This window comes from Motacilla alba, chromosome 2 (assembly GCF_015832195.1).
Source record: "Motacilla alba alba isolate MOTALB_02 chromosome 2, Motacilla_alba_V1.0_pri, whole genome shotgun sequence".
Lineage (NCBI taxonomy): Eukaryota > Metazoa > Chordata > Aves > Passeriformes > Motacillidae > Motacilla > Motacilla alba.
Window position 1 is genome coordinate 101,359,768 of NC_052017.1, and position 26,125 is coordinate 101,385,892.

Genomic DNA, 26,125 nt, shown 5'->3' on the forward strand with positions numbered 1-26,125 from the left:
AGGAACTCATCTTTCCTAATAGTGATCTAGAATGGGGAAGGGCATGGAAATCAGCAGTAAGCACCACTGAGTTTCAAGAAAGGCTGAGGCATGGACACTGACAAAGGGAAAGACTAACAAGAAAATTAATAACAAAAGAAGGTGGAAGGGTGAAAAACAGGGAAAACCAACTGCAAAACTGATTATTATTCAGAATGTTGCACACAAGAAGATACAGACTGTCCATCCTGTAGGACCTGGACAGTGCTCCCATGTCATGGGGCAGGACCAAAGCGGTGGTGCTGAGTACTGTCCAGCATACCTGAGCACAATGAATTTAAATGCAGGATTCAAGACAGTTCAGTGCCATCTGCTCAGAGATACTCCTGCCTTGTGCAACTTGATGGAGGTCAGAATTGATCAGAGAGAAGAGAATACTCATTCCATCAGTGTATTCTGACACATATAGATTTTTTTTTCATAATGCCAGTGGATGCCAGTGGGCAGCACAGAACAGGTGAAATAATTTTGACACCTTGGAAGATTAACCACCTGGATGCAAAGCAATGAGCAAACTGAGGAAAACAAAGATTGTTCTTTTTCAAGAGAGGGGATTTAAAGGTTCCTCTGCTCTGTTCTTCCAGATTGTAACAAGCCTTCTAGGAGTACCAAACATTTGACAACAAACCTGCAGCAGTGTTTCAAGAGCTCAGTTGTACTGGGAGTAACAGCTTTCCTCCTGACAAGCTCAGGTGATGGGATAGAAGAGACAGCAAAATCAACTGTGTTAATTAAAACATTCCTGTTATTTCATTGTATGAAAATTATTGCTTAAATTGACAGTGATTGTTTTTGCAAATACTCCAGGGCAGTAATTGTGTCTTAGCACAAAGAAGCTGACTGTTAAAAAAAACTCCATAGTTTGGAGATAATTCATCAGAAGATTCTTTTATTTGTTTTTAAAATTTTCTTAAATTACAATAGAGTTTTCTGGCTCAGTAAAAGAAAATATGCTAATTTTCAGAAATTATACCAAATGTCACAGTGAAAAAAAAATTATGAGAAAAATAAAACAACTTTCCCTAGGGGGCCTTAAAAATCCCCTCCCTTAGCAGGAGGGAGGATTTTATTTTAACTTTTCTTCCTAAGGTAGCTGTCTTTAAGACGTATCTGCTCACCAGCAGATTTCAGGAACAACATAAATTAGAAATAACATCTCCTAATAGAGGGGCTATAGCAAAGAAAAAAAATAAATTTGCAGGAGCTCATTTAGCAGTTCTACATTATTCAGGTGTGTTTTAACTGGGGCACTGTTTCACCACCAGAATGTAGAGACACAGACCAGATCAAGATCTGGTATCATGCAATGATAGTCAAAGACAAAGCATGCTGGAAAGCCCTGAAAGAAATAAATCTACCCACAGAAATACCGATATGGGTAAGAGGAAACTACAAAACACAGTCTATCTCACTAATCCTTCAACATTTCTACTTCAGTTTTACTACGGACAGTTCCACTGGTTTTGGGTCAGACTGGGTCTCATCAGAAACAACAGTGACAGGACAAGGGGAAGAGCTTTAAACTGCAAGTAGGTTTAGATCAGATATTAGGAAGAAATTATTTACTGTGAGGGTGGTGAGGCAGTTGGAACAGGATGCCCAGAGAATTTGTGGATGCCCCTTCTCTGGCATTCTGTATTCTAGGTTTCCAACACCATATGAGATGGTTGTGGAGAGAGGGAGCTTTCAGCATAGGAACAGGTGGTTTAATTTCCAGACAATCTGGGAAGACCTCCACTGCACACCTTTAAATGAGAAAACCCCTTCTTTCTGAGTCTGACTCAAATGTGGTTCACCATGGCCAAAATCCAATAAACTCCTTCAAACCTGTTGACATTCTAGGTTAAATCTAATCCAGACCTCAATGCAATACTTTGGCTTTCTGAGAATTACACTGAAAGAGCACTGACACTATATTTCACCAAAAGGAAACAAAGCAGTTTCTGAAGTGGCAACTGCTCCGGTAAGTGTGACGCAACCAAGCCTGGAGAGATTTTTTTTTCTTTGGATTCTAATTATAGACACTTTTATTTAGTAAAGTTTCAGATAAGACTTGTCTATTACAAGCCTCTGAAATCTCATTTTGTTAAAATGAAAACATATTTCAAATGCTTTGGAGAACTATTAAGATTATTGAATGCCTAGCATACTGCTTCAAGCCTCCAAGTGGTTCACTATCTTCCCCTAGGGAACAGGCAAGCAGCATGCAATTATCACAGTAATTAAAAAGGTGCAATGATTCTTCTCTTAAAGACTCCTGTTTTATTAATTCTATGGTATGCTTTGGAGACTGGCATTATTTTACTCCTACCCAGCTTAATTATACCGTCATTAGTTTATCAGCATCTCTTTTTAAACCCTTGGGCCAGTTATTAGCATGTCACTTGCTAACAGTTAACCAATAACCACTGCACCTTCAAAGCAAGGTCTTCTGCTGTAAAAAAAAAAGCCAATTTGTAGAGACAGATTTAATATCATCATTCAATTTACATTTTTCAGTCATTTAACTTTCTGCTTTTAATTTAAGAAGGTTACTGTTTAGCTTAATGAAAACACAAATAATGCTGACGTATTACAAGACACTACCAGGTAATAAAACACTTCCAGTACACACTGGTTTATGAAACTGAATGCCTGTTTTAATACTCAACAGTATGTACCACTGAGGAAACAGAAAGCATATGATATTCTTAAATATAACAAAAATTGTGGATATCACTCTCTACTAAGACTGGCTGAGGTGGAGTTAAATTTCCTTCACAGCAGCCTGTTTGGCACTGCATTTTGCATTTGTGACTAATCCAAGGTTGGTAACACAATACAACCCTACAGGACAGACAGGCTCACTTACACAGCACCAAGTACAGCATTGCCTGATCATACAAGCAGATGAAAAAACTATTAGAAAAATGGTTTAATTTTAAAATAACTGAAATACTTGTATATTAAATATGCATCTACCTTGTCTAGACAGACATTTACATTACTATGAAAGGCACAGTGACCCAGAAACCCTCCTGAAGAGAACTATATTTCATTTTTATGCTCCACTTTTAACTAAGCTAAAGTTATCTTAGCCTAGTAGAGAAAAATCTTTAAAATACAAAATTCTTAACCATTATTATAATTTAGCTGTACTGCTTTCTGGTACTTTTCATTAAATATTTCTTTCCAGTTATGAGAGGAAGAAAAAATACGAAAAATAACATCAAAGAATCAGTACTTGTATAAGTTTGTATCTTCAGAACATAAAAGTGGGATTCTGACAGCAACTATATTTCATTTTGTGTTTGACATCACACCAACTCAATTCAACCGCAATGACATTTATTCACTGACAGGTGGCCAAGTGACTTTACAAAAAATATATGCAATGGAAACATATCATTTATCATTTCTGCTGAAGTACACAATTTTTTGTGTTAAAAAGGCAAGTAAGACTAAGTAGTTCCTTAAAAGACTAGGAACAGTGAGCTAATACCACTTGGTACTCCCATTCTCTCTACCTACACTCCTGCCTATCTTCCACCAGCTTTACAGCAGCAAAGAGATGATTCAAAATATTGGGTGGAAATTAGTACTGACCAAAGAAAATCCAGGTCACAGTAACCTCTATTATTTTCTGAGTGGCTAAATCCCAAACTAATATCACTGCCAGTCTTACTGAAAAATATTCTACAAGTGCTTCTGTATAATAGGTGAACTTTGTATGCTATTACAATCAGAGGTCAGCTCTATTAATTGTAACATCCAAAACAGGAGCCAAGATTGCTACAATGCACCAGAAATTGCACTCTCTCATTTAGTAAAGAGACATGCTCTCAGTCACTCAAGAAAGCAGTCCTTTGCTAAACCTCATCTGCTAATTGAGACTCAACAGTGAATGCTTTTGCTGTTACCCAGGATTTCTTTCCACTTTATCTACAAGTTTGATACAACTGACATTGAAAAAAAGAAAGCATGCACAGTCATTATTTCATCTACAGTCTACAGTGGCACAGAAGGCTGCTTTCAAGGTCACTGTAGTTGGAAAATGCTAATATGTTATATTTAAAACCATTCAGTCTTAATTCCTGCAACCTGCTGGTTTAAGACAGACAGTAAAAACTGCTAGTGAATTATGTCTTCAGCCCTAGAAAGATGCTTACAACTTTCCTATCACCCTGCAGAACTCACCAGCACATTTTGTTCTTGTTTTGAGAGCGGGGCCAGGAGATCCTGTTCCTCCTTCACCTGGTCTTGTAAGTAACACACTGATTTCATATTCTGTATCAGGATCCAGGTGCCCAATCTTATAGCTTGTGGAGTCCACGGGTTGTATGTCATACCAGCTTCCACTTGAAGTTCGATACTCAACTTCTCTTTGGATAATGGGTCCATCCCCATTGATGGAATTGGCATTCAGCTGTATCCAGAGGTAAGTTGCACCAACTGAGGACAGCTGAGGTGGAGCAATGGGAACTGGTGGCTCTGAAAAACAGTAAGGTATGATAACAAGCTATGATTACACTTCCATTTTTTCTACTTCTAAAACATTCAAATAAGCAATGGGTTTTGTACTACGTTAGAGTTGAAGACTGCATAAAAACACAGATATGAAGAAATCACCACTACAGACTGACTTATTTTCATTAAACTGCAATATTCAGATTCTTTTGCTTATGCAGTTGGAGATTTTAACCTGAAGCTTTTGGTTTAAACCTCCTAACTTCAAATCAGGTGCAAATGGAATTCTATTCACTCGACATTCCATGGCAACTCCCAATTTAAAAAGAAAGATAATCTCAGGTTTTCTCATACAAATACGGTTTGTTCTGGATATTAATATTAATCCTACTCAAAACTAATATTTTCAAGATAACATTTATGTTGTAGCCTATCCTTACACATAATGAGAAGAGGAATTTCTGCACAGAAACAAAATGAATTTTTAAATTATTTTTCATGTACTTAACTACTCAGCCTTTGTATTTTCAGACTTCTGTGTAAGCAGAATAAGTACAATAATTTTTCAGTTCTATACTTTGGTTAAAATCAAGGCTCTTCTATATGAAAGCTGGAGGATTTCTTGAGTTTTTACTAGAGGATTCCTACTTCATGTAATGGCTATTTTCACTACCACACAGAAATGGTACTCTGTATCACAGCACAAGCATGCCTGTGATATCCTGATAGTTTGGATTCTGAAGATTTCCAAAACTGACCAAAGTTTTAAACCCACTTTAATTTACTACATGATGGGCATCTTATTTTAAATTAGACTGCAGAAATAATTTGCAGACATCTTTTTTAAAGGTAAATAAGAAATATTTTTTTCCCTACTGGTTAAATTACTCTGCTATTTTATGCATCATATCTGCCAAAAATTCACCTACCTGTTGTGTTAGTTAAATATATTCAAGTAGAATGAAATCAAGCCACTGTAATAAGGCACTATTTGATCCAATATTCTATTCTATTCTTAACATATCTATCAGCAAACACTGCCACCTTCTTAAGGCTACACAGAATATGCAATGAACACAGGACATATGTCTTCCCTAAGCTTTAGATTCAGATTTAGCCTCTTCTAATAACCATTTCCCTCTGTGTAGAGATACAGGTAGTCAAACAGACAAGAAGTTGAATTTATGTATTTCATCATTTTGTCACGCTCTTCAAAGTCACAGTTAAAGCACAGAACATAACAGAATGAAGCAAAAGGGAGAAATCATCTCTGGGAAGCATTTCCTGAGAAATAGCAGAAAATGCTATTTTAACAAACGTGTAATTATCCTACAGTATTCTACCTTTTTCATTTACAGAGAGTAACTCAGAGCACTAAGTACACAGAAGATTAGCTGTGTCTCAGATAGATGGTGTCTCTAATTAGCAGGGTACACTTGTATGCAAGCTTCGATCTGTGCAATCTATTAGCAACTGCTGAAATACAGCACCACAAACCAGCAAACACAGGCGTCATCACTGTGTGTTTTCACTTTCACAAAACTAAGTGATTACTATCATGAAGAACACAACACAAAGGGCAACAAACCAGAACATCTCCAAATATATCTATTAAGCATTATTAATTGAAATTGACATAAAAATAGCTATAAAAATATTGTGGCAGATTCCAAGATATAAAGAATATTGTTTAGACTTTCAAATCAGCAATGAAAGCACTGTTTTATGTCAATAGCAATATATAGCAATGACTGATGTCATTGCTGAGTTAGAAACATACTGTAGTTTTATTGAAACCGTTCTTCCTAAAGTATATAAACTATGGCTTCATACAGTGATAGTATGTCTGGAAACAGTTCTGACTTGACTCAAAATGCTTTAGCATCAATTTAAATCATTAGGCTGTTTTGTGAACCAAGACGTGAAATGGAACTTTTATAAAGCATCCTAAGGCATTTACTTAGCCATGCTGAAAGAACAGTTAATTACTTGCAAGTTTCAAATGCTACTAAAGGCTGTTGAAGTGCCATTCAAAATGCAAACTCAGGAGTTAGGTCACTAAGGTTAGTGGTTACACCAATTCATTCCAAATATTACAAGTACTTGAAACAGACAGTATTTTATTGTCTTTTTATACCTCAGGGCATGTTTTTCAATTCTCTGGGACCACAATGAAAACGTTAATTCAAGTTACATTATTTCAGCAAAGCCTGCATATACTGCAATTTCATACTATTAACATGGTTTAAGACCGAAAGTTATCTTCTTACCAGAGATTGAGACTACCTAAAATCAACACACATATGATGCTTATATTAAGTGACTGGTTAAAAACATGAGAGTCAATTAAGCAGATCATCTAATACAAACACTGTATATCCAAATATAATGAACTGATTTTAAGACTGAAGTCTGAAATGTATTCTTCTCTGTTATTAATTTATTTTTTCTTTTGACAGAACGATTTAATATTTTTAAGATGCTGAGGAGTTTGAATCACTTAGGTAGGTACCACATTGCAGCACTACTGGCCTTCACTAAATGCAGTTTTACTGGCAGCCACTGAGGTAGTCTCAATTAAATAACACGCAAATTAATACATTTATGAAACAGTACAATAGACTTGAGATTTCAGGGCTGTGTATGTTCAAGGAAGGATTTTGACAGCAGAACCTGACAGCAGAAAGAAGTTCGTAGCAGTAGCTATTTAGTACAATGACTTAGCTTAAAGAGAAGCTCTTCCTTGCAGATCTTCTCCTGAAGCCAGTAGACAAACTTATTCAGTACTGTGAAGCCCTTTTAAACATACGTTTTTAAAACAGAATATCAACTGAAAAAAAAAGGTATGTAGATCCTTATTTCAAATTTTATGCCTTATGGACTTCAAACCTCCTCTTCAATTCTCTAACAAATGACAATGGGCACAATCCCTTAGGGAAAGGAAATAGTGGCTACCTTACAAAGCCAGAGGTCTTCAAGGGACAGAAAGCTTTAAGCAGGTGCTCTCAGTTCACTCTACATAAATGGATCATTTATATTAAATATGAGAAAAAGACAGACTTAATGATAAGGAGCAGCCCTTCTCTTACACAGATAATAAAAACAAATGTAGCCATATATGAATGTAAACTATTTATTCTTATGTACTTTTTATTAACTGAAAACACACTTGAAACTGCAACTCCATTTAAACTGCTTTGTTCTTAAATTACACAGATTTTCCAAACATCTTCTACAACATCTTAACATATTTTACTTTGCAGTTCTTTTCAAATTTTAATTGGGAGGGGAAAGGCACCACACTGAGATGCCGCTGGAGATAGTATAAATCTCTAAGATTTAAGTGAGTTAAAGAAGACAAAAATAGACATTTCTTCTCTGCAGTTTAGAAGCACTATTTTGAAAAATGACAAAATCTACTTCCTCCCTTTCTGCAAATGCATGGACGTGGGTATGTTTACCTTCCCCTCTACAAAATCATAGCATCATGTTGGAAATCACCTCCAAGATAATGCAATTCAATCTTTGACCAAACACCAAGATGCCAACTAAACCATGGCACTAAGTAAATGTTTTCAGGGATGAGGACCCCACTATCTACCAGGGCATCCCATTCCAATGCTTCCAACCAAGGAAAAATATTCTTCCTGATGTCCAACCCAAATCTCCCTGGCAAATCTGGAGTCTATGAGCTCTTGTCCTGTCCCCTGCTGCCTGGGAGAAGAAGCTGACCCCAGTCTGGCAATGATCTCCTGTCAGGCAGCTGTAGAGAGCAAGGAGGTCCCCTCTGAGCCTCCTTTTCTCCAGGCTAAACACTTCCAGCCCCCTCAGCTGCTCCTGACACACTCTTCAGACTCTTCAACAGCTCCTTGCCCTTCTCTGGACTCACTCCAGCACCTCAGTGTCATTCCTGTAGTGAGGGGACCAGAACAGGACACAGCACTCAAGGTGTGGCCTCACCAGTGCCAAGAACAGGGGGGACAATCACTACCGTGTTCCTGCTGGCCACATCCAGGCCAGGGTGCCACCAGCCTTCTGGTGCCACCAGTCCACATGCCAGCTCAGGTTCAGCCAGCTGTCAACCAGCACCCCCATGTCTTTCTCCACAGCTTTTAGTACTTGTGTAGTCCCCATTTTCACCTGCCTTCCCTCTTATTTCAAAACACCTCCCAGTTTGCCTTTCCTTTTAGTCCCAGCACGCAACATTTGGGCATGCAGCTTCTTGTTCTTGCACTCTTCATTTTCCTCCACATTGTTAATCCATAACCATTTCACTTTTAAAGTACAAGGATTCAGCAAGATGGAGGACGGCATACTAAAAGCACACAAATGGTAAGCTCATAGGTCTTGATCCCTGTGCCTGGATCCAGCCTGCCTCAGAGCTCAGATCCCTGTTTGCAATTAAATTCTGTACACTGTATTTAAAATTTTTAGGGAATTTGAAAGATGAACTCAAAGAAGTCCCAGGGTCTTGTTGTTAACTAACTGTATTTGAAAAGAGATTTTCACAGGAAGAGAAAAATTGCATTTTTGACAAAAGCAGTACCCTCTTGAAAAAATATTACTGCTTCAAAGTCCAGAGCCTCCAGCACTTTCCTACAGCAAGTCCACTAAGACAGATGGACTGTATCAGCTCTTCTAGTTGGAGGTTTTCTCAACACCTCCAGGTTGAGACACACACCCACACTGAAAAATACAAGTCTCCAGTCAGTTTGCCACAAAATGAGCATAAGAAACGACTTCATTATAGGAATTGTTATGCAACAATAAAAATAGCTCCTAATGCCAGCACTGCTAAAAAAAAAGGGGTACAGACAGTGATGGATCCAGCATGAAAGGTTAGCTGGAGAGAGCAAAAACAGATGCCAAGTATCTGTGTATATTTAATGTATGAGAACAACTGATATCACAGATAAGTAATTGTTGATATTTTCTTACTATGTCTTGATGTCAAAATGGCTTTGCCCTCAAGAATAAACTCTTTGCTCTAGATGTCCTGAAGAGCTTTAGTTCTGTTCCTGGTGTTAAAAAAATTTCCCATTTGGAAAATGCAGACATTTAAGCTGCCAGCATTACAGATGGCTACCTTTCTGTGCCCTTGCTTAAAAACCTAGCCAAACTCCTTTTAACCAATTTGACACCTAGGTTTACCTTGTTTGAACTCAATAAGCAGTCTGAACTCTGTAATAATCTGATGTCTGCTAGACAGGCTCATTCTGTTCTCCTAAATCTAATCTGTGTTGAATCTGCCCACAATTAGAAAACTTGAACCTAGGGACTGTAAGCAGAACTCTAATTTACTTCACCAAACGCATTTAATCAATTCCACCCGACTATTTTCCTTTTGCTCAATGTTTGATTACTTTTATGTCATCTATTAGATACGAGCTGATGTTTTTTACAGTAAGTGGGTTATCTGACAAGGCCAATTTCATGCCTCCCATTAGATAAAGTGACATTTCAATCCAATTCTCTGACAAACTTAGATGAGGATACTGTGCAGTTTGAGCGCACACAATGACAAGGCACTTGTCTTTTCAGCCTTTCTTATCAGAACACACACTCAGGTAAATTGAAAACCTCCCCTTCAGGATTTATTTAAATAGAACAATCAATACTTCATTACACCATCCTCTAAAACGCATGTAAGTTACCACAACCAAATTTTCAAATAAAACCCTTTCTTCTCCCCCCCGCTCCATTTTAAGGCCAGATGAATTGTTCACTGACAAGCTTCTTCTCATTAACTAGACAATATTCATGTTTACTATTATTTAGTAACAGAACAGACAACTCTTTAATTGCAATTCCCCCCCTCCATACTACTGAAACCTTGCTGTAACATGCTCACTCAGGTGAAAAAAGAAGATTAACAAAAGAAGAGAGTAAGAACACCTGGCAGTTTCTTACATGTCTTTCATTCTCAAGATCTCATATCTATTCATTTGTGACTGTAGGTTTGATTTGCAGCACCTGAAACTAGAAGCCCTTCTGCTCTTTTCATGAGTTCTGGTACCTCGTCTCCAGTGCCACAAAACATCATGCCACAAACAGCACTACAAAGTTTAAAGATCTTTACACACATAATTGGAATCTACTTAGAGTAAGATCCTATTTAGTGAAACTTTTACTACAGTGAAGTGGAATGAATGTTGTCCAGCGTTCTAACCCACTCTACTGTGCAAACATCTTGACTCAAAAGCAAGTATGTTTTGAAAAAAGCCCTATTCCAGAGCAGAACTTTTTGCAACTTGAGTTACAGGTTCAGTAACCAAAATGAAACAGACCATGACAAATGTGAAGAACTGACTCTCCTGTAATTCTAGCAATGTAATTTCAAAGAAATTCCTCATAAGGCAGTTTAGTTACACAAGTGTACATGAGAAGAGAATTAAATTCATTGTTTGTAACAAAGAGGGGGGAGTAATTGCACCACTGTTTTACACATACTATTATTAAGACATCAGCAATTCACAAGTACACTAAACATTACATTCAGTGTGGGCATATGTACGTTCTTCATGATTTATGGATAGTAATGGTTTAAAACATTAATACAGCTGCACTGAAATCAACCTGTTATCTTTGAAGTCTGCTAACTGATATTGCAGAAAACCTGCTAAAAATCAGGAAATACCATTTCTTAATTATATGTCATCAATAAGAAAGCTATTTATTCATTAGCCCCTAATGCTGCTGTTCAGTACAGTCATCTAACGTTTTACAGCACAATGCTTAAAATGGGTCTTTTTAGGTCAGAAGGAATGACCTGCAGGTGGTCTCATAAAAGCTCCAACACAGGCAATGGGGATTACCATAATTACTTTGCCACTCTACAAGCAGTTAATGGGATTACACCCTAAGGCTATCCACTTGCTCACAGTGCCCAGTGCAAATTTTCTGAAAGAATATGAGTAAGCACAAATGCTTTAATGATACGCTTCATAATTTCATCTATTGCACCTCAAAAGAAGCAATAATAAATTAAAACACCCTGAATCAAAGAGACTGAGAAGAAATTAACTCCTTTGGCTTCCTGCACCTCTCCTCACTGACTGGCAGTAACTCCTCCCTCTGCCTCCTTCAGGCAGTGCTCATTCCTCTTTCTTTATACTGGTGTTAGGTCTGAAGGATGCTTCATCATTCCTACTGGGGTTATAGTCCATGCTTCCTTTCTTTGCTGACTTTCATATGTATCTATTTTTGGCCATCTACTTTATTTTCTTTTCATGCTTGGACTGAAATAACCTCATTTTTTCCACCACGCCTTATAATTATATTCTCATCTCACCCACTCTGTTTCTTTTTTCATCTGTCCATTCAAATAGCTCTATCTTTTCATGCTACAATTTGTTTTGTCTTGTTATCTTCATACCTTGGTTATCTCCAACATCCTTCTCTAGTACTGTTTCTCTTCATTTTCTCTACAACACATTCACTAAAATCCTATTCTTGCTTTTGGAAAATGGTTTATTCCTCATATTATGGCTTTCTGTCATCCTCTTCTACTGGTGACATATTATTCCCCATTCTACTTACACCTAAGTTTTCCCCAAAGCTTTTAAAAACACCCCTCCATATACAGAAATATGTGTATTTTGTGTGTTGACTTAAATGTAAATCTTGCATATTTCATAGTAAGTGTATTTTAGAATACAATCTCCACAAAGGGGGCAAGTAGCTATTATTATGTTAATACTTATAATAAGTTTGTAAAGATGTATAGGTCTGAACAGTGCATTTTGGGTCAAATACTTAAAACAGCAATCAAGAAGTACCTAGTTAATTTGCTCAGGCTTCTTCTATCACTCCCTTGTTACAGCTGGATAGACTCTTAAGATTTACATAAGCAAAATCTATTTACTGAACCTCTTATCAAGTTTAACAGGCTATGGGTGACATTCTTACTGCATTAGCAACTGCAAGCGCTGATTCCATACAGGGAGCATGCCAATACTGATTTGTACGGTGAAGTACCTTTGACTATCAGTTCTGCATAGTTGGATACACCAACTCCTCCTTCCGTCCGGATCATGCAGCGGTAGTTGCCAGCGTCCCGCTTCGTGGCATTCACCACGCTAAAAAGAGCTACAAATCGTCGGGCATTGAACACTTTTATGTCCTTCAAAGGTGCATCTCGTACATAAATACCCTAGGCAAAGAAAATAAAATAAAGAATATCGTTACTCATAATAAAAAAATATACTGACGACCCATTTTACTTCTCTCAAGTTCCCCAGAAGGAGAGATAAAAGCAGAAGTCTGTATGTTACTTTTACAGGTGAGACAGTGAGACTTTTCTGCCTTCCTATGTGAGTTAAACCATTCATCATGTGCGGGCAGCCATTGATCTGTAACAGCTGCTTTCAACTCTTTATAGATTAACTAATAGAAAGATTTGAGAACAATAGAGCATTTACTTGCTTATCTTGTTTAACACAAATACTTTAAATTTATTTCTTTTTTAAAAAATGAAGCCAAGCATAGTCAGTCTGTGCTTTCTCTTCCCTTCCTGCATGTGCTGCTGGGGATATGCATTTTTCAGGGGAACATTAGTGGATGGTTCTCATAGCAGCACCCACACAAGGGCAATCAGTGACTCTGGCAGAAGAGACTAGGCCAAGATTTACCAGGTAAATTACCTGAAGCTGTCTCCACCTCTCACTTCCTCAGCATGGCGCTGGAAAATGGGCAGCTTCTATTTCAGCAAGGTGTCTTGCTGTCAATTCAACACGTTACATGTATGGCACAAGAAAATGAGCTCTGTAACAGCTGAGGAGCACAAGGAATGAAAAACCGAGGGGGGGAAGACAGAAGAAGGCACAGATGACAACTTGCCACGTCCTTTGACACAAAGATAATGGCAGAGAGACTTGGCTCTCAAATCCTCATCAGAACTCATGCTCCACCTGACCATGAAATAGGATATGTGCACTATAAACACTCAAACCCCGCAGAAAATGTAAAATGATTGAATTATGAAAGCTGGGTGGAAAAAAAAAAATCAAACCGACCGCCAAAATGTACAGACAATGTTAACCTAAACAAGCAAACAAGAAAGATGCACTTTTTATACAACTATATGTATTTTAACAAACTGAAGGCTGCAACCACTATCAAAACACGAAGAGAAAATGGAAAACTCAAACTAGCACTTCACAGAACACACTCTTCTCCAGGAAGGCACACACAGTGTCTGATGCTAAATAATGACACCAGGTATGTTTAGTGTGCTTCTCTGACTTGAGGAGCTTCAAGCAGATCAAGGGTCCTGCACTATCAGGCTTCTATAAAACAACAACATATCTGGTGATGTCTGTTTTTCTGCAGCCTGTAGTTTCTCCAGCTGAATTTAAGACATATAGAAAATACTGATCTCATTTTACTATGATCTTATTAGCCACTAAATTGGAAGTATCCTTGAAATACAAGTTGTAACAGAAGAGTTTTAAACAACAGTCACACAAAATTAAACTCATCCATAAACCACAAAACCAAGTAGTAGTTAATCATGCTGTTATACCAAAGAAGCAACATAATTAACAATAAATACTGATTCTAATGCACAGTAATGTAGAATTATTTCCTCTTCAAAAGAAAACATGGGTGGTGTAAAGCTAATGTGAAAGAAAAAAGAAGTTTGTAAGATGTCCAAAGAAGAATGTGTTATCATGCCTTAAAAATTACTCAACCGTACATTATTGAGAATTACTTCAGATAGTTGACAGATCCTTAAGATTCTTCAAAGTTTTAGCATGATAGCTGACAAAGCAGCTTCTGCAACATTACCAAAACCTAAACTTGGAAAGAAACACTTCAAACAACTATTTCAAAACTGCTATTTTTTGCCACTGTAATAGCCTTCTAGCGAGAATGGCTGCCAATAACAGGAGATAAGCAGTGGGTTAATTAGGAATTTGGAGAATCAGTATTTCTTAAAAGCCACATTATTTCTTACCTAATACAACAACCTAATTAATGCTGATAATCAACTGCTGATCAATCACAAGCCATAAGCCACTTTTAAAGTATGTTACTACAGCTTTCAGGATCTTGAAGGATTCTGTACATACCCAAACGTTGCGGTTACATTACACCCATCTATATCACTATTCCCATTTTTCTAGCTGCAGCATCAAGAAGGCATGAAACACGCATACAGGCTGTTTTTCCCTGTTTTTCCCAAAGAAATAGGGAAAAACATACTGCCACACACTGATTAATTCTAGCACCTAAACTAGCTCAGCTCACTTAGAGTGTGAACAAACTCCTCTGCTCTACAGCCTGCACAGTACATCCTCCCCTCCACATGGGGAGCCTGCATCCACAATTTACTAGGACTCTTATGGGTTACTATACAACTGAAGAACTGTGTAAATATTTTAAAATAACAATGTATTGCTGTTTCCACAGAGAAACAGATGAAGGGAAAGGATTAGGCAATGCCACTGTAATTTCTGCCCTAATTTGCAGCTCATGAAGAGGGGGCAGTCATGGCCCCTATGATGCATACACAGTCCCTTGCTGGCCCTACACAAAGAACTGTCTCCTACCACACCATCCCCTCAGACCTCCAAGTGGCTGGTAAAAATCCTGAACTTCACAGTCTGGGTGTTCACAGAAACTGCCAACAGTCCTTGAAGGCCAACTGCTCCAATACCCATCCCCACAGGATATATTTCCCATCTTTTTCATGCATATTTAGAATGGAAATTGGAACTAATCAATGCACTGTAGCAGTTACAATAAATTACTATTTCACTTGGGTCCCATAATCTTTTTCACCTTCTGCTGATTCTCAAATATACTAATCTCACCTGATTTTGAATGTTTTAACTGCTGTTCTACAACAGGAAATCTTAGTTTGATCAAATAATTGACTTACATGGCTTCATGACACATGCCATTGATTCACATACTAATAATTTTAACTGAAAAAAGAGAAGCCAAATCAGACTTCAGGAAGAGCACATCACTTGCTCAAATGACAAAGCCAGAGAAGCCTTAAATGTAACTCTACTGGGCTCCACAGAGGATTTGAGCCTATTTTCCCTCTACCAAAATCCAGGTGAGAAAAGATTATTAATGGTGGCTTCAAAATTCACGAAAGAGCTCTGGAATAAAAAGCCTTTATTATTATTATTACTATAACAAAGCTGTAAAATATATGGGAGACTATTATCAATAAAGATTATCTTGACTTCTCTTGAACACTGCAAACTCATGGAGGCAAAGTGTAGAGTGTCTAATTATATGTTAGAACTCAAATAGTCCCACAGAATCACTAGCATGACATTTTTTACTAGAACTCAAAGGAGAAGAAAAAAGCCCAATTTTTTTCTTTAGTCTCTTTGGAGAGAAATATATTCAAGGAAAATATAGTGTCTGTAACAGACAAAGACAAAGAAACATAATTGCTTTACGTTCCACAAGAAAAAACACAGCCCAAGAGAGCAAGTTTTCCCTCCCTTCTGGGATGACAGCAAATGACTAGGAGAGCTGCCTAATTGATTTAAGCCTAAGCATAAAGGAAGAGTAATGAAGGTAATGAATTCAAGTATAAGGAAAGTTCAATCTATAGGCATTGTTCAATCTTCTAGGCAACTAGAAGACAGTTACAAAGGCCAACCAGAAAAAAATTAAAAAAAAATAATCCCACACCTGCAACTTCTCCCAGACTCTTATTTCAGCAGTAGGCAAATGGCAGAAGACTGCTTTTAGTCTGAAAAAATGCTATTTACAATCTGATCTATGAATACAGAATCGTTTTTGTTATAGCAGTACCCACACATCCAGCTTCACTCCCTTTATTTGTGATTCACATTTTGTTTCCCCTGACTTACTGCAATGATTTCAGTAAGTTACCCAGGTATGGTATCTTTTTCCAGTGTGTAACAGGCCCAGTTCAGCTCACTGTATGATAAATTACCAGCTCTAAGTGCTGACTGGTAACAGATATTTCACTTCGAATGGCTAAAAATAACATATCAAATGAAAATTTGTTTATTAAACATTCTAGCACATCCCATTACAATTTCTTTATGAATAATTATTTTTAGTAGCCTTCAGAAAAGTTTTCATCACTCACTAGTGCAACAATCCCACAAATAAGAGTTCGATTACGAGATGCTGTTTTACTAGCTCTAGCCGTGTGAGAAACAACTGCTCACTTTGAAAATTTAAAAAGGTTTATTAAACCTTAACAAAAATACAACAAAGGACAACATAAGGAAAAAGCTGCAGTGCTGGGAACTGCCCCACATGCATACCACGTGGCCAGTTCCTCTTTAAGATGGATGCTCACTCTTTTATACCCCTGGGGGTTGCATCAGCTAACTCTGGCCCCTCCTAAAGTCTGTCAGTCAGCTCTTCTTTGCCATTTATCAGTGGAAACTGCTTTCTTGTAACTTGATTGGAGGTCAGGTGTTGCCATGCTGCCCCCCCTAAGCAACCAGCTTTTCCATTCCCAGCTGCCCCATGCAAGGGACACATGTGCACACCTTCTTTTACCTGTCCTAGACCACCACGGCTGTCTGATGGCAACAATACAGGGGAGAAAGGGAACCATGGAGAGAAGAGAGGACATCTAAACTACAGTAACATAACTATACATCACTAAAGCCTTTCTTAATATTCACACATTAGTTATCTTTTAATTGTGAGAGCCAATCATCTCAGCATCCATCTATAACAGTCACTAAAACTTTAATCTCAGGTTTTTTGAGATTCTGCAATTTACCAGTAGGTCTTGCAAACTCTCACTTGTCAGATGAAAGTCTGAGTCTTCCCAAATACATGATACTTTATTGAAAAATAAAACAAAAAATTACAAGTCTGTAATTTACTGACCCCATTCCAGAAAAGAGGATAAAATTCATGATTTACAGCATAACACTACGGTACTGGTATAAAGAACTACTAGCACAGGTTGTTGGAGCAAATTTGTATCATCCTGTTTTCTGGGTGGGGCTTTTTGTTTCGTTTGGTTGGTTTTTTTAAACACAATTCAAAAATAAATATGGCTCTTTTAACTTTCTTTACTTTAGCCCTGATTTGCCACACAAAAGTCTGAGGCTTTACTACTGATTAGGGCTGTTAGCTTTTCCTGCCCCTGGGACTTGGAGAACTGTGTGAACAGGATACTTCATTCTTTACAAAGAGGAAGCTGCCATAATCATTTAATGTTAGATCTGCTTGGACTACAAAGGCCACGTCCCCAGGGCAGAGCTATCTCACCTCCTTAGAACACAAGAACTATGGTCACAGAATAAATACTGAGATCCAAAAATGAAATTAACAGATTCCATTGGCTGTTAAGGAACCTGTACATTTTCAAATGCTCAGAGAAAGCTTTCAAAAAATACCAAATGCACATATAAAAAAATGTTACTTAAGCCAACTAATGAAAATATGTAACTGGTAAGTCACTTGTAAGAATAAAATTTCTATTAAAAAAAAGTTATTTAATAAATAGGAATATAAAAAAATAAGCTTAATTTAACTTCTGGATTTACACAGCTGGAAAAACCCATATTCCTAGTACCAATATATTAAATGCCTATACAGACAGCTAAAAGCACTTTAAAATGCGCATTATTTTTCCATTTTAGGCAAGTTAGAATGAAAAGAAATAGGTTATAGTTATTTAAATTATACCTACTGGCTCTTCTAGGCAATGCACTAACTCTAAGTCTTTTAAATGAACAGCAATTTAGCAGCAACAATTTATATATTAAACCTTTCAGAAATACTTTTAACAGAAACGTAGCAGCAATTCAAAGGCATTGAACTTCTGGGATGTTACCATCCAGCACTACCAGCGATAATCGCTCTCAAGGCATGTATCAACAGTTTTGTGAGAAGAGAGTTAAAAGGAAACATCAGTCACCCTCTGTCCATATGGGCAGATTAGGCAGTTTTGCATACTTTTAACAGAAGAAAAGGTTTGCATTATCCCACTTCCAAATATGCACATTAAAAAATTGTGATTAGGAGTTATACCAGTGGGATCTCAAATAAAACCAGCAAGGCCAGAAGCAATTTTTGTTTAAAATATGTATAAAATCTAAATCAAATAGTAATTAATACCTCAGGAAAATTGCTTTGTGGAGTTCATATAATTCCAGTAACTAAGATGGCTACCTCTGAATTTCTAGATTTGTACTCATAACTAAGACAACTGTTTGTCAGTCTAGATTAGAGCCATCACACATTCTGTGATTATCCTGTATTTATTCCATCTGTCTAAGTTAACAACTCTATTTCATTCAAGTAATAAGGCCATGATAGAAAAAGATTATTATTGTCCTATTGTGAATTATTCTGCTATGAGACGAAACTGCACTCTGCAGGTGTAACTAATGGGCATTCAAGTAAACTGTTATTATTTTACCTTTCAAGAAAGGCTTCTCCTTTCAGTAATTTAGTGTTCGATAATGAGCCTTTTCTTCAAATCACACAGACCTCCAGAAGTCCCTGCTTATTATGACTAAACCTAAATACTGGCTGGAGCTGTCAGGTAGTCCCGTAAAACATTATTTAAGCTACACATCGAGTAGTCACATCAAATACTAAGCACTGACATCTACTTGAAGACACAGTTACCAACACAGAAAGTAAACAAAGACAAGGCATTTCCCGGAGTCACTAAACTCTGGGTAATCCAACCAAAGCAGTTACTCTGTAGTCATATACTGAAATGATGTTGTATCATTCTGACAGGAGAAAATCTGTTATCATTACATAGACATTTTAGAAGAAAAATCAACCCAAAAACTAAACTCCTGTTCAATCTATTTCTTATTTTCACTTTAAATTCTAGAGCAGCTAAGAGGAGTTTATCTCCTCTAACAATTTACCATTGCTCACAAAATATGTAAAATCCCAAATCTTCTTTCCATTCCTTTTTAATAGCACACAATAGAATATAAAATGAGTTGTAGGAAACTACAGCCTCAGAAACATCTGGAGAAAACAAAGTACCAGGAAATATCTATCTAACAGGGAGTTTAATACTTTGAATAAAAATTATGGGAATGGTCCATGTATCTACCATGCATTTTGTTGAACTCAAAGCTCTACTTATAAAGTCATTTACTCTAATACTGTACTTTAATTATTTTATGCACAAAACACTTAGTACTTCTCATCATCCTTCTATTTGTGTTTAAAATTCCAAGACCTAGGATGAACACCTTGCTAAAAACTGAAGTGAACATATAGAGGACTTTAAATACCCTGGGGCTTGGCATTCTGCAAATGCCAGGCTCATGGAGGGGCTAGAAAGGAGCAAAGTGATGAGGAGAAAATGAGGAAGCAGAGCTCATTAGCTTAATTTTCATCAGTACACACCAAACAAAGCCTAGTAATACAGGTCTTTGTCTGCCTTTTCTATGCAACTAAATAACAGGAGACTTAAAACCCAGTGCACTCATGCCCCATATTCCCTTCACTGCCAAAAGTGTTAATCTTGGGAAGAAAGGCAGCATGGGAAGAAAAAACTCCAACATGCAAGTTCTAGGGCCAGCCTGAAGTCTATTCCAAAGTTTAAAACAAGCAGAATAGCAGGCAAAGCCAAAGCAACACTGAGTCCTACCAAGCAGGTAAGGAAGAAGCAGCCAAGAAAGAAACACACACAGATTTGGGGATGACAAATCATTATGGGCTCAGCTACTGCCTCCTGGATAGATTCTTCCAAATGGGAGGAATGAATGGCAAAAACAGAGGCAGAAAAGAAAGCTGTAATAAACCTCTGAATACTGACAGAATAAAACCAACCAGAGCAGCAATAATCAGCAGAAATAAAGGCAACAAGTTGGTTCTCGTAACAAGGAAGCTGACATAGAGGGGTTTGGCTGGAGGTGTTTCAGTCTTAATTACTGAGACAATCACACTAATCAAATCACAGTTCAACAGCCCCCACCCCCAACACTCACCTTCCCCAGTGGTCTGTTTCCTTCCCATCATGTTCTCCTTGGATTTAATTTAAACTTCACTTTGGTTCTGCTTGCCTCAAAACAGCTTCAACAGCCTTTATTCTTTATTTTAAAAAAAGCCTCTCCTGAACTCCAATTTGAACAAGGTACCTTCCTCCCACCAGTACGTTTGTACATTTTACCTACAGTATTCATGGTAAAGGTCATTGTTTCTTCCTCCCAAAGGTCCAGCATAGCACAGAAAATTTACTGAATTTATTTCATCAGTTCCCTAATTCTTGCGTGTCCTTAAGTGATTCTTCTGCTGCTGAACAGTGCTTCAAATCAAGGCTGTCTTCAGGATCCAGAAATGGCCAACATTCTGCACTCTTTAAAGGAAAGCTGAGTTCAACCAGTCCTCTGTGGCACAGGTCCAACTGTTTCATTATCTTATGTCTGCTAATCACCATTTTATTATTTGACACTCCAGAATAACTGGATGACTAACACATCACAATGAATTTCTTGAAAAGTGAACCCTTGGGTGGCTTCATTTTTAAAATCAGATAAGAATTTCTAAAAGGTATGACTGATAAAGGTAATCCCAGAATAACTTTTCTTATGGGTCACTACATCAGATGAGAATATATATATGTAGGGATGGAAGAGAGGAAAGATTTATGTGTATCCCTTCTGACCCATGTCTATACTTGTCTGCAGATAAGCAAATTTTCTGCAAACCAATATATGTAGTCAATTCATTAATATTTGGAAGCCTCTGAGTACCTGAGACACATATCAAAAACAGAGAGAAAAGGAAGAAGAAACAAGAGCCATTACTACCTGTTACCACAAGTATTTTGTCCAGAGTTCAAGTTTTGTATCATCCTTGTAATACAAAAATAGTGACACCTCTCTTGCATGGCACTTCTGACACTATAGGTATAATATGCAAATGCAGAAGATCAAAATCCACTAATTGTTTAGGTTACTTGCAAACAAACTTTGCCAAGCTTTCCCTGGTCTCTAAAGGTTTTGCACTGTTGTCCATAATGAAGGTCCCAGTGGATTTAAGAGTTTTCAGTGTACCTCTAGAAGCAAAACTTCTACAGTTCGTGAATGTTTCAGGTTTACTTCTTCTTCAAATCTCTTTTGGACACTGGAGATTATCAGAGACAGGAGACGAGGGACAATATTTTGGTGATAAAAATGCTTTTTCAAACTTTATTGCCTCTATTATAAAAATTCCCATATTGCCTTCATAAGCAGGAACAGTTGGGTTTACTAGTTGGATACCAAATGCATATTCCAGTGTCACAAGCACACTCTTGGCAGAGCAGACTCCACACCTCTGCTGGAAAGGTGATGAAGGAAGGCCTCTGGAGAACATCACCCATTATCACTTCTTGCAACCCCATGGATGACCAGCACCACTACAGAGGAAAGCATGTCTTCCCCTCTATCTACACTACTTTTTTCCTACTGCATCAAGGGTTGCTTAGGGTTTCACGTTTTTTTATAAAATAATCAGATTTGCTTACATCCCCGTAAGTTTCTTTTTTGACATCACTACCAACATGGTCTGTTGTGCTTATTGACCTGAAGAGTTTCTGATTTAAGGGTTTTGAGTAATATCATAACTGTTTTGAGCAATATTCACAACTATTAAGTATTTTCACCAGAATTCAACTATTTTGGGTAACTTTCACACAATTTAGGAATGATGAGGCTGGTACATGATGACAGAAGTGACGTTTATTCTTCCACCTACCCCTATCTGAATTATTTTAGTATTAAGAAGAAAATTCACTGACATTTCTTCATGGTTACCAACATATGGCTTTTTTGTGACATGCATTCCAGGCTGGGCAGATTGGGAGGCGTAGCCTGTAGCGCGGCTTTGCTGGCCAGGCTTCTTCAGTGTTTCTCCAGGAGAGAATATAAGGCTTATTTCTGGCTTCACTGTTACAGTGGCACCATGTCATAAAAGTCATGGAAAGCTACAGATTCAGAGTAGCTGCTGCACCACCAAGCATCGGACTTTTTCCAGCTGTGCCTTTCACTGCTCATCCTACAAGGGAAGAGTACACAGCACCTGCTGCACCACTTAGTGCAGCTGAAGCTAAACTATTACAGAAAACTTGGTGTCCAAGGGGGAAATCCACCTTTAATGAACATTCCCACCACACTCCAAACACGTTCAGCTGCACACAGCTTACTAATAAAATCACTGGACTTAAAGGTTTCTGCCACCTCCAAACCTCACCGAAGTCAAAACACTTCACAGATAGATCAATTTCAATATGACATTTTGCTTCTTGCATATGTTCACTGGGATTTATCATTAACAGTCCACAATTAATTAACTTTTCACAGTTTCTAGTATTGCTAATAATTAAATATATAATTAAAGAAATCTTAGCATCAGAGAAGCATTAGTAAAATCTATTTTCAGACAAGAATAAAAAAATGTAAAAAAGTGTATTATATGCATCAGATGATTTACATGTAAGGCAGATAATGAGGGAAAAGGTTTCACCAAAGATCACAGCTCCTTAGACGCTGGCTAACAGAAACACAATACATATCACAAGCCTTCTACACTCCATTCTTCATAGATATTTTTCTGCCATATGGCAAGATTACCGTGCAATTACTGAAAAAAACCCTAAAACTAATAATGACAATTAATAGAAAATACAGAATACATACTGCAAAAAAAGCACCAAATATATACATGAGTGGCGAGGGGGACATGAAGAAATTAACATTCCAAAACCTGGAAATAATATTAAATAATCACCACAATTAAAAAAAAAAAAAAGAGAAAGATTTAACTATGCAGTAATGTACAGTGTCCCTTCCTATAGGACATTAATTGTTCTTTTAACAGTAAAACCATCTCAGGTTATCTCCTAAAAACATATCAGTATGCACATGCTTCAGGATGCATGCAATCTTGGCAAAATCTTTAGCTGACTGATGTCATTAAAGCTCTTCTCAAAGCAATGGACTCTAGACAATTTGCAGTGCACAAGCTGGTTTGACCAGTCTTGGAAGACTGAGCTGTTGATGAGCAAATGGAAAAATGGTCTTGTGCACTCCTGTAGAACACAAATGCACCTACTCAAACAGCAAATACATCAATGTTACAAAGAACATCTTTAGGTCTATCTCACTGTATTAATAGTTTGCATTAATAGTTCCACCTGTTGGTGTTACCAAGTTATAAGACGTGTGTATGATTTTATTACAGTTAAATTGCTGCTTCATTATCAAAATGGCCAAAACACTTTTTTTCCTCAAGCGCTTCAAAACTTGGCAATGAAAATGATAATTATGGGAAAGTCCAAGAGAGTATAGAGCACAACAAAAAATTCTTACAAAGTCCAGAACTTCGTTCACCTTCTGGGTTACTGTATGCAATTTACATAAACCAGCATATGCACACACACAGACAACTTTGTATATCCTATAAATCTATTTGATTTTCATCATCTGCAAAGAGTAATTTCACTTGTTCTACATTCTTACAAGAATGTTTTTGATATCTGTCATTTGGGTATGTTTGTATTCCTGAGGAAAACAATTTGCTTTCCAGAACTCCCTCTGACACAGGACTGTATCTCTTCCTTTGAAGAAGTAATAAATAATGCATACAGGTAGTTTTGTATATAGATGAATAAAATCTCTCATAGTCTTCACACCTTCAACCAAAGATTACTGAGGATACAAAAAAAAATACACTGAATAAGGTGAAAGACAACTTTCAAGAAAGACGAAAAGAAAAGCCAAATCCAGGAAATAAAATATTTACATAAGGCAGAAGAGAGATGGGCCATTAAAGTGATACTGTTCTTAGTTTCTTGGCTGCAAATGAAGTAGTACACATACTGCATGCATAAACCAAGGTATGAAAGATTTCACCCTCTCCCCCCTTTATCAAAAAATATCCATTAGTCTCTTGCTACTGGTAAATCTGATGATGCTGCTTACTACAGATGTCAGACATATCCTGAGATCCTATTGTTATCTGCTCACCTTCAACAAATTTCTACTTTTAGTTCTCATTTTCTACAATACAATTTACGAGAATTACATTTTAAAGTAACTATTTACATTTTCAACTGTGTTTTAGAATAAAGCCAGGAAAAATAAATTACTGCAGTGAAGTGATGACCTCTCTTTTTCATCTTTGAGGAACCTCTCTCAAGAAAAGCTACTCACATTGAGTCAAAGCACATGTCTGAGAAATGCAATTGCAATACCAAAAGATTGTGTTTGATATTAAAATGGAATTTCATTATATCTGGGTATGATTTGACAGCAATTTCCTGTAAATCATATTGTAGCTCATTCTAAGAATAAGCAGCACACAGAGGCAACTGAACAAACCCACTGCAAATAATGAGGAGCAGCAGATGAGGATGGGAAAATGAAGAGATGGAGACAAGCCTCAGAAGCTAAGGAAAAACAAGCCAATTCCTTGCAAGCCAATACACTGCATCAAAAGCAGGTTACTTCCAAAAAGGAATTCTACATCTTCGCTCCTATAATTCAGATCTGTGTTTCCTATGCCAATTTACTGGACACTAACAGGCTTTTCAGAAGACTGTCTCAGCTGCTTTCATTTGACCATTAATGGTTCAGTGTTGCACCTGTTCACTTCTTTCCAACAGCGGGAGCACAGGAATGACATTTTTGCTCAACCATTCAATAGGAGAGAAAGAGTCATCCCATACTGGCAATAACCTGTGTTGTTCACAGATGTGAAAAAGAAAACATAAGCAGATTAGACACATCTTCTAATTGTAGAAATTCAGATTTTTAAGGTATGTTCACATTAAGAACAGAAGCTAGTGGAGACATGAATTCATAAACACACAATTTAACCAATGACCTTATTAACCAGATACTCATTACAATGACAAAAACAAACTTGTATAATTTATAAACTTGTATAATGTATGAACCATGATACTACATGGTTTTCTTGAGTCCTTTCATTTGAATTTAACCTGAAATGGTATCACTGAAAATACCCACAATTTGCTGCCAGATTATCTGACAAGCTTGTGATCATAGCTCATGAACTAGGGAGTATGGCTGCCTAGCTGAATGAGGAAAAATGTTTTTCTGCACTATGCAGTAGGTAAACAGTTTTCTGTCTTCCCTTTCCCAAAAGAGTAAATACTGATCACAGCATCATGAAACAAATTTCATGCCTCAGTGGTCTAATTTGGGCAGCTAACATATGAATTGTGATTCCCTGAGGCCTTTTCAATTGTAGAAAGTTCTACAATACTCCATAAATTAACAGACTTCATGTTCCATAGGGAATAATAGTGGGAAAGACTTGAAAAGAGGAAAAAAACAAAGTGAGGCAAGTGAAGTATGATTTATGGATTTCACTTAGGACTGCTTCAAGGCCTGGACATTATTAGACTTAGAACACGTATGCTGTTTCAAACAAGTACTTAGGAAAGACATGGAGACTAAAATAACAAACCAACTCACAACTATTCATTTGTTTTAAAGAACATATAGCCCTCACAGTCCAGCAGACTGTGAAAAGTAAAGAATTTGTTCATCAGTTAAATGTGTACCTCTAAACTTGAACTCTGCTGCATAGAAGCAGAGAGGTACTAAATAAAAGAGTCAGAAGTACAGTAGTGAAATTCTGCAGCTACTGGAAACTGCAGAAATGTCACTGAATTCAGGGATTG

The 26,125-nt window shown here is 37.2% G+C and overlaps 1 protein-coding gene across 11 annotated transcripts in view; it reads right to left on the reverse strand.

The window, feature by feature from the left end:
• Positions 1–26,125, reverse strand: part of PTPRM (protein tyrosine phosphatase receptor type M) — a 442,907-nt gene that overhangs the window by 263,399 nt on the left and 153,383 nt on the right. For all 11 annotated transcript variants that reach the window (XM_038129430.1, XM_038129425.1, XM_038129423.1 and 8 more), the window contains exons 6-7: positions 12,463–12,637; positions 4,216–4,509 (exon numbers count right to left, since the gene is read on the reverse strand). In XM_038129430.1, coding sequence (XP_037985358.1) covers positions 4,216–4,509; positions 12,463–12,637 — 469 coding nt within the window. The remainder of the gene's footprint in view (positions 1–4,215; positions 4,510–12,462; positions 12,638–26,125) is intronic.